At 51.2% G+C, this 13,297-nt stretch overlaps 1 protein-coding gene across 1 annotated transcript in view; it reads right to left on the bottom strand.

Annotated features, from left to right (window-relative positions):
- Positions 1–1,206: 1,206 nt before the first annotated feature.
- The window catches only part of SNX29 (sorting nexin 29), a 551,607-nt gene continuing 539,516 nt past the window's right edge, over positions 1,207–13,297 (bottom strand). The window contains exon 21 of the mRNA XM_079945062.1: positions 1,207–7,684. Coding sequence (XP_079801188.1) covers positions 7,555–7,684 — 130 coding nt within the window. The 3' untranslated portion in view covers positions 1,207–7,554. The remainder of the gene's footprint in view (positions 7,685–13,297) is intronic.

Raw genomic sequence — 13,297 nt, 5'->3', positions numbered from 1 at the left:
GGACAGAGTGGATCAGAGCAGAGAATCTGACGTCAAGATTACAGAGGTGGTGCAGTGATGGACGCCGCGTTGGCCTAGAAGAGCTGCAAGTGGCACAGAGGAATAGCCTCTGGAGAGGAAGCAGCTCAGAGAAGCGAGATGTGGGGTGTGGCTGGAGGGGATGGAGGGGCCCCTGATGAGTGAGGCGTTAATCATCAGTGAGTGAGCAGCTCGGAGGTCAATATACAAGTCCAAGCGTAGGCATAGAGAGTGTTACAGGTGAATGGCATGAGCGTCAAAGGAACTGATGTTTTTAAGGAGGCAAAGTGGTTTGAAGCAGGGAAATTGAGAATTGGGAATATGGATTGAGGGAGAATAAAACAGCTTCCTTGGGGGAGCTCGAGTGAATAGGGCCCTTGGGAGATAGCCATGCTTGGAGATGGCTGGGAAGCTGGGAGGAGAGGTTGAGGATTATCGGGGAGTTTGTTCCGTACTGGGAGCGAGGGAGGGGAGACCAGAACAGATTAGAGTGTGGCCAAGACGGTCCAGGCTGTGGGCACGGTGGAAACAGTCCTCTGTTTCTTTTCTTTTTTTTTAACATCTTTATTGGGGTCCTCTGTTTCTTTTCTACCTTGAGGCTGGGGGACCTCGGGCCAGCCCTCAACCTGTGTGTAGTTTTCTCGTATGTTCAAATACAGGATACACTGGGTTGGCACAGGGTTAAGTAACCTGGAGGCTGTAGGGCACAGGACGCAGTGCGATCCATGAATGTGCCCTCAAAGTCCAGAGTTGGCCCCACCCCTTCTCCTGTTTCATCAGCCCTGGGGTGCCCTTTCCACAGCACTGGGCTCAGCAGTCTGCAGTGCACCCTTCGTGGGGCCCTGAGCAGAATCTCCCCGGGATTTGCGGGTATGACTTTTATGTACTGACCTCATGCCTAGGCTCTCATCATCCTGCTTAAAAAGGTTAAGTACCTTGCTATAGGGTATGGATTTCTAAGCCAATGTAAATTTGGGGTAGGGAGCAGGGGACAGTGTGGTATTTCTTTCTTATCATTTAGGTCACAGCTTACATGTCACACCTGCCAAGAGAACCCCTTGGTCTAGCCTCATGGTTCTCAAGGGGGGACCATTCCTCACTCCGGGACGTGTGGTCGAACCTGGAGGCATTTCTGGTTGTCAGTACGGAAAGGGTTCTAGGGGCATTTGGTGTTAGAGGCCAGGGCTGCTGACCATCTTACAGTGACAGGACAGTTCCCTTGACACAGAATTGTCCAGCCCCAGATGTCAGCAGTGCCGAGGGTGAGAAAGCCTGGCCTGGACTGTTCACAGGAGATCCTTTCTCCAAGCCCTGCTTATTCCTTCATGGCACTTTCTGTGGTCTGTAATTATCCGGACGGCTGACTTTAAGAAGTGTGTGTGTGTACAGACAGACAGGTGGATGGAGAGATAGATAGGAAGAAATATACATATAATTGTCCATCTGCCTTACTTGGAATGTGAGTCCAAAATGGCAGGGGTCTTTTCTGTCTTGGTCACTGCTGCATGCCCAGTGCCTCGCATGATGGTATATAGTAGGTGCCCAATAACTATCTGTTTCTGAGTGAATGAATAGGAGGGGCTTTTTTTCTTCTGTAGAGAATTTTGATTCTGCATCTCCAATGAATACAGACCTGCCTAATAACTCAAAATAGGATTTTGCTCCACTTCAAATACAAGTGATGTTCGTCCAATCAGATCCTGTTGTTCAGGATAACATGTGCAATGGTGAAGGACCTTTCTGAAAGTTTTTATAACATGTATATTGGAAGTTCACCTAATCCCCAACTGCTGAAAAAAGAATGGACACAAAGAATCAGACCATAAACCGAGTATCTAATTTAGAAAATGTCACTGTTTTAATGTTGTCAGTTGTAAAGAGGTGTGTCTTAACCAGCTTGTAACAAAATTACCACAGCTTATTCCAAAAGAAAATTTTAATACAAGAGATTTTAGAAAATTAAACACATTTGTTTAAAAATTCTATCATGTAAACCTTAACAGAACAGGGTAGTTAAGATAATACTATGTGTTTCAGAGCGAATCCGCGGGCTTCTAGGCCTCACATCCAGACACTAGACTCTAGATTTGTCGCCTTGTTCCCTGCGACAGACGGCTCACTGGGACCCGATCATGGGGTGACTCCGGCTGGGTCACCATGGCACGTGTAGTCAAAAGACTCCCTCCTCCAAGAAGTCAGCATCTGATGAGTTAAGCAAAGTGTTCTACCAAATGGCGATGCCAGGGATGGTGCCACTAAGGCTGCAGAGGCAGAGACATTCTTTCTAGGATGAATCCTAGATAATAAAAAATCCACCCCCCCCTCACTCCTGGCTGTGCCTGTTCTCCAGCTCTTCTCTGGAGGGGCTAGCAACTCTGGGTGCAAACGTGTGATCCCCCATTTTGTAACCTTCCATGTCCTCAGTCCCAGTTTTTGCAAGGGCGTCCCCTTGTATGGTCTCAGGTGATGGTGGAAAGAATCGTCGGAGGTGCATGGCTTCTTCCCTTGTGGTTCATGAAAGCAGGAGGCAGACCTGATGGGATTCGAGGGCAGGCGGGGAGCCTGGGCGGGTCAGCTAGTGGTTTTCAGTGATGATGGCAAAACATTTATGTGCCGGTAAGAACTGAATCCCTGGACCTCGAAACACTCATGGGTCCAGCTTGTCCTTAGAGTGGGGTCGCTCATCCTTGCTATAGCCTCAACCATCTTTTAGAGAAACCAGATTTTTCTTTCCACTTCTCTTCCTAAACTGATTGGGTAGATAAGGAAACCCATTTAATGCGGTTATTAGGATTCAGAGATGAAAGTCAGGGCTCCTTAACAGACTTGAGAACTACCCATCCAGGCAATGGGCATGGCGGAAGGGAAGGTCAGAAATCCCGCCACGAACTGGGCAGGGGCGTTTCAGTCACTGTGGGATGAGCCGACAGCTGCTCTGCTCAGAGCATGGAGATCGGCAAGGCTCCACCCTCACTTCTTTCGATCCAGTAGCCGAAGTTTTATTTTGGAAACGTAATCAAGACCACGTGTTAGGGAAACATGAAAAATGAATTTTTTGGCATGGGAATGTTAGATAAAATATACAGTGCTACAGTTGTGCAAAATTAGCACAGAAGCCAATCTGAACAGCAAACATTTAATGTTAGCTTTAATGAAACAATACACAATATTGTGAAAAATGATCGTTGCAAAAGGCCTTGCTCGTGAGCAGATGCCTGCGTGCCAGGAGCGCCCAGCCTGGGGGAAGGTCCAGTGTGGGTGGCAGTGTCCCGAGGGAAACACCGAGACAGGGTCAAGATAGTTATTGCCTTTGGGGTTGAAGCTCGAGCAGGGCGTGCTCCTTCTAGGGTGCCTCTTAGCCGATCTGAGGCTCCCAGGCAGGGTCCTCTCTGCAGGTCCTGGGGGATGCCCACGCAGCTTGAGGCTGAGAATCCAGCCTGTTCTTTACTGTCAGTGACACGCCAGGCGAGGTGCCCCCTTTGGGGGAGAGCACCTCCCATGAATGGGCGCTGGTACCAACTTCAGGCTGAGGGATGAAGGAAGGATGCCAGGCGTGACCGGTTAGGGGAGGTCTGCCGGGGCCCGAGGTCAGGGCCTGGCCTCCAGGTGAGGGGGCCAGCTGGTGGCACCCCCTGTGAGGGTGAGCAGGCGGTGTGGGGGACCAAGGCCTGAAACCCTGTGACCTGGTCCTCCAGTGGGCAAACTGTGTCCTGAGGAAACAGGAGAAAAAGAGGAGGGCAGGCCACCGGCTCGCCCGGGCCGCAGAGCCCTAGTTCAGGTGTTAGGAGTGCTTCGGATCAGCTGGGCTGGCGGGTGGGTCTTCATTCCTGTTTCCTGATTCTGAGCCCAGAACCTGGGGATTAATTCTTGGGCCTCCGGTGCCTGCTGCCTCTGGGCAGTAGCTGCATCTGTGTTATCAGTCCCAGGACAGACTTAAGCAGCTCTGATTGCCTCTGTTGTTTTAAAGGCACAGCACAGCCCGTAAAATCCAGCGGTTATCAAAGAACACAGCTCAGTAGGCCCCATGCTGTGTGACCAGACCTTGTCCACAAACACTGGTCCGCGTCCCTCCGCCTCACCCTTCACGCCCTTGCCAGGTCTCCCAGGATGGTACTGTCTCTACAGCTCAATCAGGTGATGATGCCTTTTGTAGCCAGGAAGCCCTTGGATGGGCCTGGTGACGGTGTTGAAGGCGACCACCGTGGGGTTTAACAGCCTTTTCCAGGAAAGCCGCCTCACCCAGGGCCTGACTGTGGAGAGAGGCTGGGCTGTTTCAAGCCAGGATTCCAGACCAGCTGCAGCAGGAGCTGGGAAAGCTCGCTTCTGGGTGAGGTTTCCACCAGCCTCGGACCGCCCTTCTGGGAGCTTTGGTTTTCTCTATTAAGGAGAGATGTCTCTACCCAGCCCTGCTTTTCCTGGGTCTCCTTTATCTGGGGGAAAAGGAGGGAGCAAAGAAGATGGCAGAGATGGCCCCGGCTGATGCTGCGGCCCATTCTGGCTGAAGCCGCCCCTGAGCAGACAGCCTGGCTTTGCAGAGGGGACCTGGAGGGGCCTCTCCCTCCCTGTACAGGTGGGGTACCAGAGGGTCAAGGCCGTCTTGAGAGAGGGGCCCTTCAGTTCCTTTCAGAATGGGGGGTGGCTTCCTCTCTCAGACGCTGACTTTGGAGGCTCCAAACAATCTTCTAATTTGATCAAGGAGAGAGAAGCAACGCCAACTGCTCCTTTCTGAAGGGCTGTCTTTCCCCCCGATGGGTCCCAGGGCATTTCCCACCCTCTGAACTGGAGGTGGATTGATGGGCAGATGATGACACATCCTCAGGGGCTGGCATTTGTCCCGGATCTCTGCCTGGACCTTGGTGTTTTATTCCTTCTCTAGGAGCTGGGGAGTCTGCCCCTTCTAAGTCCATCCCGCCACCCTGGAGAGCAGGGCAGGAGTATTTTGAGCAGCTGGATGGACTAATCACTGCAGAACATTCCATGTGATTCCAAAGTTAAGGCTTTGAGGAGGTGCTGTAATGTGCATGTCACATGCATGTCTGAGCTGAAATCAAAGCAATTGAAGATCAGGGTTTCTGCAGGATCACGAAAACGGAGGTACAGAGAGCAAGCAGCCTGGAGGGTTCCCGTGGGGCCCCCAGGAACATGCTTTTTACAATCCACATTTTGGGAGAACAGGGCAAGTTTTCCATGAATAATTAAGCTTTAAAAAATGGGGAGGCAGGGCTTCCCTGGTGGCGCAGTGGTTGAGAGTCCGCCTGCCGATGCAGGGGACATGGGTTCGTGCCCCGGTCCCGGGAAGATCCCACATGCCGCGGAGCGGCTAGGCCTGTGAGCCATGGCCGCTGAGCCTGTGTGTCCAGAGCCTGTGCTCCGCAGCGGGAGAGGCTACAACAGTGAGAGGCCCGCGTACAGAAAAAAAAAAAAAACTGGGGAGGCAGAGTTTCTCCTTTTTAAATACGGGCTGCGAGTGCATTTGTATCTCCCAGCTCAGCATCTGTCCGCCGTAGCTATGGATGCCTTTTTTTTTTTTTTTTGGCTCTTTTTTTTAAACTCCGTGCACAGAATGTCAAAGCTGGCTCCTGGTGGGGTGGCTGGAGAAGGCGAGACCAGACTCGCACTCAGATGTGTTTCGGGTCAGGCGCCAGAAAAGGCTGGCTGATCGGAACCCTTGGCCCTGGGGGGTGTCAGGGCAGCGGTTCCATTCTGGGTCTAGTACAACCGGAGAGGAGACACCTTGGGAACAGATCCGGCTGTGCAGCCTGTCAGCTGGCGTCAAACTGACTGCTGTGGAGGGATCCAAATGCGGGGGGCTGGGGTCTGGGGCAGCTGGAGCTTCCAGACAGTCCTGGAGGATCTGGTCGAGGAGGGCTCTGTGTTGAAGGCAGCGCTGTGGGACTCGGGATTCCAACAAAGTGCACGTGCAGTGGCTCCGTCGGCACACACGCGGAAGGGAGAAACCACGTTGCCTTTCTAGGACACAGGGTCCCTCGGGTCCTCTGACCCCCACGAGCTGACAGCAGGGCCCCCAGACACTCCCCACTCCATCTGCGGAGAACAGCCGGCTTGTTTCGCTCACCTGGACCTGGCTCACCTGGCAGAATGTTCCCTCAGAAGTCACTCGGGCCTCCTCCGAGCCTCTGGAGGGCTGTGCGTAGATGATCTCAGCTCTGCTTAACGGCTCTGATGAGTTTCCTTTTGGCTGATGGGAGGAACACGCAACACAAACCTTCCAGGCCATTCCTTCCTGAGTTTTCCGCTATCTAGGAAAGGCTCAGTGATTACCCACACCGCTCACCCAGTTGTAAGCTGACGAGCGGTCAGCCTTCTACCGACCACCTTTCACACACATTTATACCGGCTATTGTCCCCAGAAAACGCCTCTTTGTATCAGCAGCTGAGGATGGCTCTTGCCCAGGGTGGGAGAGAGTGCCGTGATTCTGGATGTTAAAGCTGGCTAAATGGCTCTGGTCCCATGGGGCGAGCTGCCAGGGGGCCCCGCTCTGAATGGGAGGGGCAGAGGGATTGGTCTTGGGCACACAGGGCCCTGCTCCCGCTGAGAACATGCTGGCTGACAGAGGCTGTGTTGCACACCCTCGTCTTTAGGGGATGATCATGATCTGTGCAGAGTGGACACTTGTGTCCAAGTTCACAGAGAGCCACGCTGAGCGCCTGGGAGCCCCGGGGCCAGGTCTGAAAGCCCGAGGTCCACAGAACCTTCTGGAATGCTTCCCGGAGCTGAGTCTCTAACAGCCTGAGGGCTCTCCTCTAGGCTTTCGAGGCCAAGGCCACCGACTCCTGGATAGCCCAGAGCTCTCCAATACAGGTCACTGGGTTGCTGCTGCTGGCTGGCCTGACCAGGTGCACATGGGCCTAGGGGACCTCAGGTTTCCTAAAGGGGCTGGTCCTTCCAGAACCAACCATAAGGAGGTAGGGAAGTTCTCCAAGAACCACAGTTCCACATCCCTCTAATGGCTCCTTCACACGAAGGCCACGGGACTGTCTCCCTGGAGCACGGTGGCAAGAACTAGGGTGTCTACTGACCACTGGTGGGGAGTGCATAGTAAGGAACTAGCCTCCACCCAAACCCTTCACGTCCATAGGTTGTAGCAGGCAATTACGTTAAACAGGGGAAAAAAACCCCAAATCAGTCATTCGAATTCCCACGTGGGCAAGAGTTAAGAGGGAGTTTCTCAATGAACCTTCTGACCAACTGAGACATCAGACTCGTGCATCTCAAGCGCCCACCCTCCTGCTGGCCCCTGAGCTGGAGGGAGGGGAACGGCTGGCCCTCATGGCCCAGGGCAGGGCCCGGGGAGAGCAGGGCCCACATGTCTGCGTCTGTCCAGCGAGCAGCTGCCCTGCTCTCACACGGCCCAGTTTAATCAGGGTGTCACGGGACCGGCGGGGAAGGTGTGCTCTCTGGGGTTCACCGGGGGGACAGGGTTGTCCCTCCGAGGTGGAAGGGGCCAGCTGCCGTGGCCTGGGTGGAGGCAGCTGGCGCAGCACGTAGGGCCCGAGTCTGGGTGGCCATCGAGGTCAGAGGTCGCCGCTCTGGGGCTCCACGTTGCGTGTCTCCCTGGGGTGACCTCGGGACAGCTTGGGGAAGCGGGAAGCCACTTTGGGCCGGCTGTTCTTGGTCAGCGGTTCTCCGGGAGGGGTGACGTCACTGTAAGACAGAGCGGGGAGAATCAGGTTAAGTCAGGGTTCCAAGTGCAAATAGCTACAGGCAGGGCGGCTGGGGGTGGGGTGGACGGTGGGAGTGGCCTCCGGGGCATGGCTGCTGCCTGGCTGGGTGGCAAGAGCGGCGTGGAGAAATGGGGAGGGGCGTCCACGTTGTCGTGTGAACTTCCTGTCCGTCAACAGCGCCCAGCACAGCTCTGGGGCCGCAGCTCTGGACCCGCTTTTAAGTCAACGAAAGACGGTTCTGGCCCCGGCTGTCTTCTCACTGTCTTCATTGATCTTCCAGCAAAGGCACATTTCAAAGTCCAAGAAAGAAAATGCTTGGGAGAACACTGCACTTAAAGTCATAAAAGATGCACAAACACAGGAGAGGGAATTATGTCTGCCAGGGTCCAATTGTAAGGGCGTTTACGACAGCAGTATGTAAAAAGAGTCAAAAATACGGAACAACTTGTGCGTCCAACGCAAGCATCACCGATACTGGATATACCGGTGAAAAAACACCTGTAACCGCGAGACAGCAGCAGCCAGTACGCACAGGGGCACGGGAGTGCGTTTATGAGCCCGTGAGGACGTGTGATTCCAACACAGGTTAAAGCACAGTAGGGAGGCTGTAACCCCGCCGTGTACAGAACACACCTGCAGGGTACGTTTGTTTACTCCGTGAATCCTGGCGCACCCATGTGGGCCGAGCACTGCGCAAGGTACTGGGATAAATGGTGAACAAAACGGGTTCTCCCAGGACCCGTGGAGCTCATAGTCCGAAGGAGGGTTAAAAACATCACACGTTCAAAGACTTAGGTTACAAATGCCACCAGAGCCTCCCTGAGCAGGGAGCCTGGGGCATGGCAGGAAGTGCCCGAGAGTGGGCGTAGGGGGCCAGCCTGGGTGAAGCTTGGGGCCAGGAGGCTCTGGGCACCTGGAGCACGGGGGGAGGCAGGGAGGGAGCAGCTGGAGGGTGAAGGGCATCTGCTGGAGGGCTCTCGGTGGCGGGGGCTCCACGATCTGGTTGCACTTGGAAGTCCCGATGCCAAGGCTGCTGCTCTAGGCACGTGCAGAAGCCTGGGTTGGGGCTGTGAGTGCAGAGGTGGTGGACTCTGTCTTACTTCCCACGGCTGCTGTAACACATTACCACACACTCGGTGGCTCAAAACAACATGCTGTGCTGCCTTACAGTTCTGGAGGCCAGAAGTCCCAAATGGTCTTATGAGGCTACATTCAAGGTGTACCTCCTGGACGCTCTAAGGGAGAATCCTTCCTGGCCCTTCCCAGCCCCTGCAGGCCACCTGCTTGCCTCGGCTCGTGGCCTCTGTCTCCATCTTCAAAGCCAACAGGGCAGCATCTTCAACTCTCTTTCCCTCTGACCCTCCTGCCTCCTTCTTATAAAGACCTTTGTGATCACATCGGACCCACCTGGATATCTCCCCTCTGCCCCAATCCTTAAATCTACTGAGTCCCCTTTGCCATGTAAGGGGACACATTTATAGGTTCCAGGGGTTAGGGTGCAGAATTTGGGGGGGGTGTCATTTTGTCTACCACAGACTGAAATTTGAATAGAAAGTAGAATCAACACGACTTGGTAATGGAATAATAACTGCCTCTAAATGGTGAGATCACAGAAAATATAAAAGAGAAATAAGAGAAAACGTTGATTATATCTCACTGATACAAAATGCTTTTAAAAAACAAAGGTTAAAGGTTGTTCGCACATCCCGACTGTCTCTGTGGCATCAGGCTCTGTGCCAAGGGCTTTCCGGGCGCAAGTCCTAGAGGACTCTGCAAGGGAAGACAGAGCCCAGCTAGAGCTGAGCCCCGAGGCTCAGGGAGGACACAGCCACCAGCTAGTAAGTGGCAGATCCAGGATCACCACCAGCTGTCTCCAGGCCCAGTCCAGATAAGCAAAGGAATGGATCATATCCAAAGAGGAATGGTCCCCGCAGAGGGCCCTGAAATGGCCACTTCACGCCTTTTCAGGGACCCAGACACTGTGCTCAGTGAGATGTCCCTCATTTCCCATTTGGGACGACATCTCAGTAAGGTAATAAAGTGGAAAATCCTTCTAATTACCACCTTCTCCCATGGGAGCCAGGGTGTGCTTATCTTCTGTACATGGAGGAAAGAGAAGCATCTGACCTTGTCCTCTGGGTACATCCTTCAGAACGACACTGGCCATGGGCCCAAAGCCGCCACGGCCCTCTCTTCTTCCCAAACACATTACCAAAAGCCTCTCTATCCCCGAACACCGCTTAGAGGATGGGCAGACGATGCTGGAAGGAATCTTTGCCCCCCTGTGAGGGGCTGTTGATTACAAGTGTGCAGGTGGGCTCAGGTGTAAAGGTCATTGTAAACCGCTGGCCTCCCCTCACACTGTCCGGGGTCAGGGGTCCAGCCAGTTGCCCCTGTGCCCGTGGCTGCTGTCATCACTGGGCATGATGTGTGAGGCCAGGAGGACCTCTGCCCACAGTGACCAGAGCCCGTGGTCCCCAGAGCTGGCTCCTGGGAGGGCCCGGGAGAGGCGGGAGGCTGGCTGGCGCGAGGGGACAGTTACGAGACAGCGGATCCTGGCATTTTATTTCGTTTCACCAAAGGCACCTGTGTGGGTAGCAGCGCAGCGGGTGAGGGTGGGGCCTCTGAGCCAGGACACCCTCGGGTCCCCCGCCAACGGGCTCTGCTCGCTGCCCTTGAGCCTCGTGCCCTGGGCTGCCTGCCACACGGGGATGATGATCGCTCGGCCCTCACAGCGCTATGGCAACGGCGGGAGAGTTCACCCCACGTGGAGCCACTAACCAGCTGCGTTTCCTTAGGCAAGTGTCTTGCTGGCTTTGAGCCAAGGCTTCTAGGGTAGAATAAGTATCCAAAAGAACAGAAATCAGGATCTGGAAGAAGTCTCTCTGCACCCCCACGTTCACCGCAGCACTCTTCACAACAGGGAAGATGTGCAAATAACCTAATCTCCGTGAACGGATAAAAAATGTGGTCCATCCATACAATGGAATATTCAAGCCTTAAAAAAAAGAGGAGATTCTGACATATGTGAAAACACGGATGAATGCTGAGGACGCTACGCTAGGTGAAATAAGCCAGTTACAAGGACAGCTACTGTATGATTCCACTTATATGAGGCATCTGAAAGAGTCAAACTTGGAGAACCAAAGCCTGGAATGGTGGTTAGTAGAGGCAGGGGGAGGGGCAAGTAGGGAGTTACTAACTGACAGGCATAATGTTGCAGTTGAGTAAGATGAATAAGTTCTAAACTCAAAATGGATTAAGGACCTAAATGTAAGACTGGATACTATAAACCTCCTAGAGGAAAACATAGGCAGAACAGTCTTTGACATAAATCGCAGCAGTATCTTTTGGGATCCACCTCCTAGAATAATCAAAATAAAAACAAACAACTGGGACCTAATTAAACTTCAAAGCTTTTGCACAGCAAAGGAAACCATAAACAAAATGAAAAGACAACCCACAGAATGGGAGGAAATATCTACAAAATGAAGCAACCAACAAAGGATTAATCTCCAAAATTTACAAACAGCTAGCTCATGCAACTCTGTCAAAAAACAAAAACCCAATCAAAAAATGGGCAGAAGACCTAAACAGACATTTCTCCAAAGAAGATATACAGATGGCCAAAAAGCACATGAAAAGAGGCTCAGCAATGCTAATGATTAGAGAAATGCAATTCAAGACTACAATGAGGTATCACCTCGCACTGGTCAGAACGGCCATCACCAAAAAGCCTACAAACGATAAATGCTGGAGACCCTCCTACACTGTTGGTGGGAATGTAAACTGGTACAACCACAATGGAGGACAGTATGGATGTTCCTTAAAAAACTAAAAACAGAACTACCATATGATCCAGCAATCCCACTCCTGGGCATATATCCAGAGAAAGCCATAATTCAAAAAGACACACGCACCCCAATGTTCACTGCAGCACTATTTACAATAGCCAAGACATGGAAGCAACCTAAATGTCCATCGACAGAGGAATGTTTAAAGAAGATGTGGTATATATACACAATGGAATATTAGCCATAGAAAAGAACGAAGTAATGCCATTTGCAGCAACATGGATGGACCTGGAGATTATCATACTAAGTGAAGTAAGACAGAGAAAGACAAATATCATATGATATCACTTATATGTGGAATCTCAAAGAAATGATACAAATGAACTTATTTACAACAGAAACAGACTCACAGACTTGGAAAACAAACTTTGGTTACCAAAGGGGAAATGTTGGGGGGAGGGATCAATTAGGAGGTTGGGATTAGCAGACACACACGACTATTGGGTTGGCCAAAAGGTTCCTTCGGTTTTTTTCCGTAAGATGGCTCTAGTAGCGCTTAGTTGTCTTTAACTTCATTCAAAACAGTTTTGTGAGATTGTGTGTGACAGCCGTCATATCAGCGTGCACTTAAAAATGAACACTTATCAAAATTGGTGAATTTTTGTGTAGCCATTTTAATATTGAAGGTGGAAGAAAACAACATTTTCAGCATATTATGCTTTATCTCAAGAAAGGTTAAAACGCAACTGAAATGCAAAAATAGATCTGTGCAGTGTATGGAGAAGGTGCTGTGACTGATGAAACATGTCAGAAGTGGGTTGCGAAGTTTTGTGCTGGAGATTTCTCACTGGATGATGCGCCACGGTTGGGTAGACCAGTTGAAGTTGATAGTGATCACATCAAGACACTAATTGAGAACAATCAACGTTATACCACGCAAGAGATGGCCAACATACTCAAAATACCCAAATCAAGCGTTGAAAATCATCTGCACCAGCTTGGTTATGTTAATCGCTTTGATGTTTGGGTTCCACGTAAGTTCAGTGAAAAAAAACCTTCTTGACATATTTCCACAAGCAATTCTCTACTGAAACGTAAAGACGTTCCATTTTTAAAACAAATTGTGACAGGCGATGAAAAGTGGATACTGTACAATAATGTGGAACGGAAGAGATCGTGGGGCAAGTGAAATGAACCACCACCAACCACACCAAAGGCCGATCTTCATCCAAAGAAGGTGATGCTATGTATATGGTAGGATTAGAAGGGAGTCCTCTATTGTGACCTCCCTTCAGAAAACCAAACGATTAATTCCAACAAGTACTGCTCCCAATTAAACCAACTGAAAGCAGCACTCGACGAAAGGCATCCGGAATTAGTCAACAGAAAACGCATAATCTTCCATCAGGATAACGCAAGACCGCATGTTTCTTTGATGACCAGGCAAAAAACTGTTACAGCTTGGCTGGGAAGTTCTGATTCATCTGCCGTATTCACCAGACATTGTACCGTCGAATTTCCATTTATTTCCACCTTTCCAAAATTCTCTTAATGGAAAAAAATTCAATTTCCTGGAAGACTGTAAAAGGCACCTGGCACAGTTCTTTGCTCAAAAAGATAAAAAGTTTTGGGAAGATGGAATTATGAAGTTGCCTGAAAAACGGCAGATAGTAGTAGAACAAAAGGGTGAATACGTTGCTCAATAAAGTTCTTGGTGAAAATGAAAAATGTCTTATTTTTACTAAAAAACCGAAGGTACTTTTTGGCCAACCCAATATATATAAAATAATCAACGAGGA

This window comes from Stenella coeruleoalba (assembly GCF_951394435.1).
Source record: "Stenella coeruleoalba genome assembly, chromosome: 15".
Taxonomy (NCBI): Eukaryota; Metazoa; Chordata; class Mammalia; order Artiodactyla; family Delphinidae; genus Stenella; species Stenella coeruleoalba.
The sequence above is the reverse complement of the archived record's forward strand: the minus strand, read 5'-3'. Positions and strand labels throughout refer to the sequence as shown.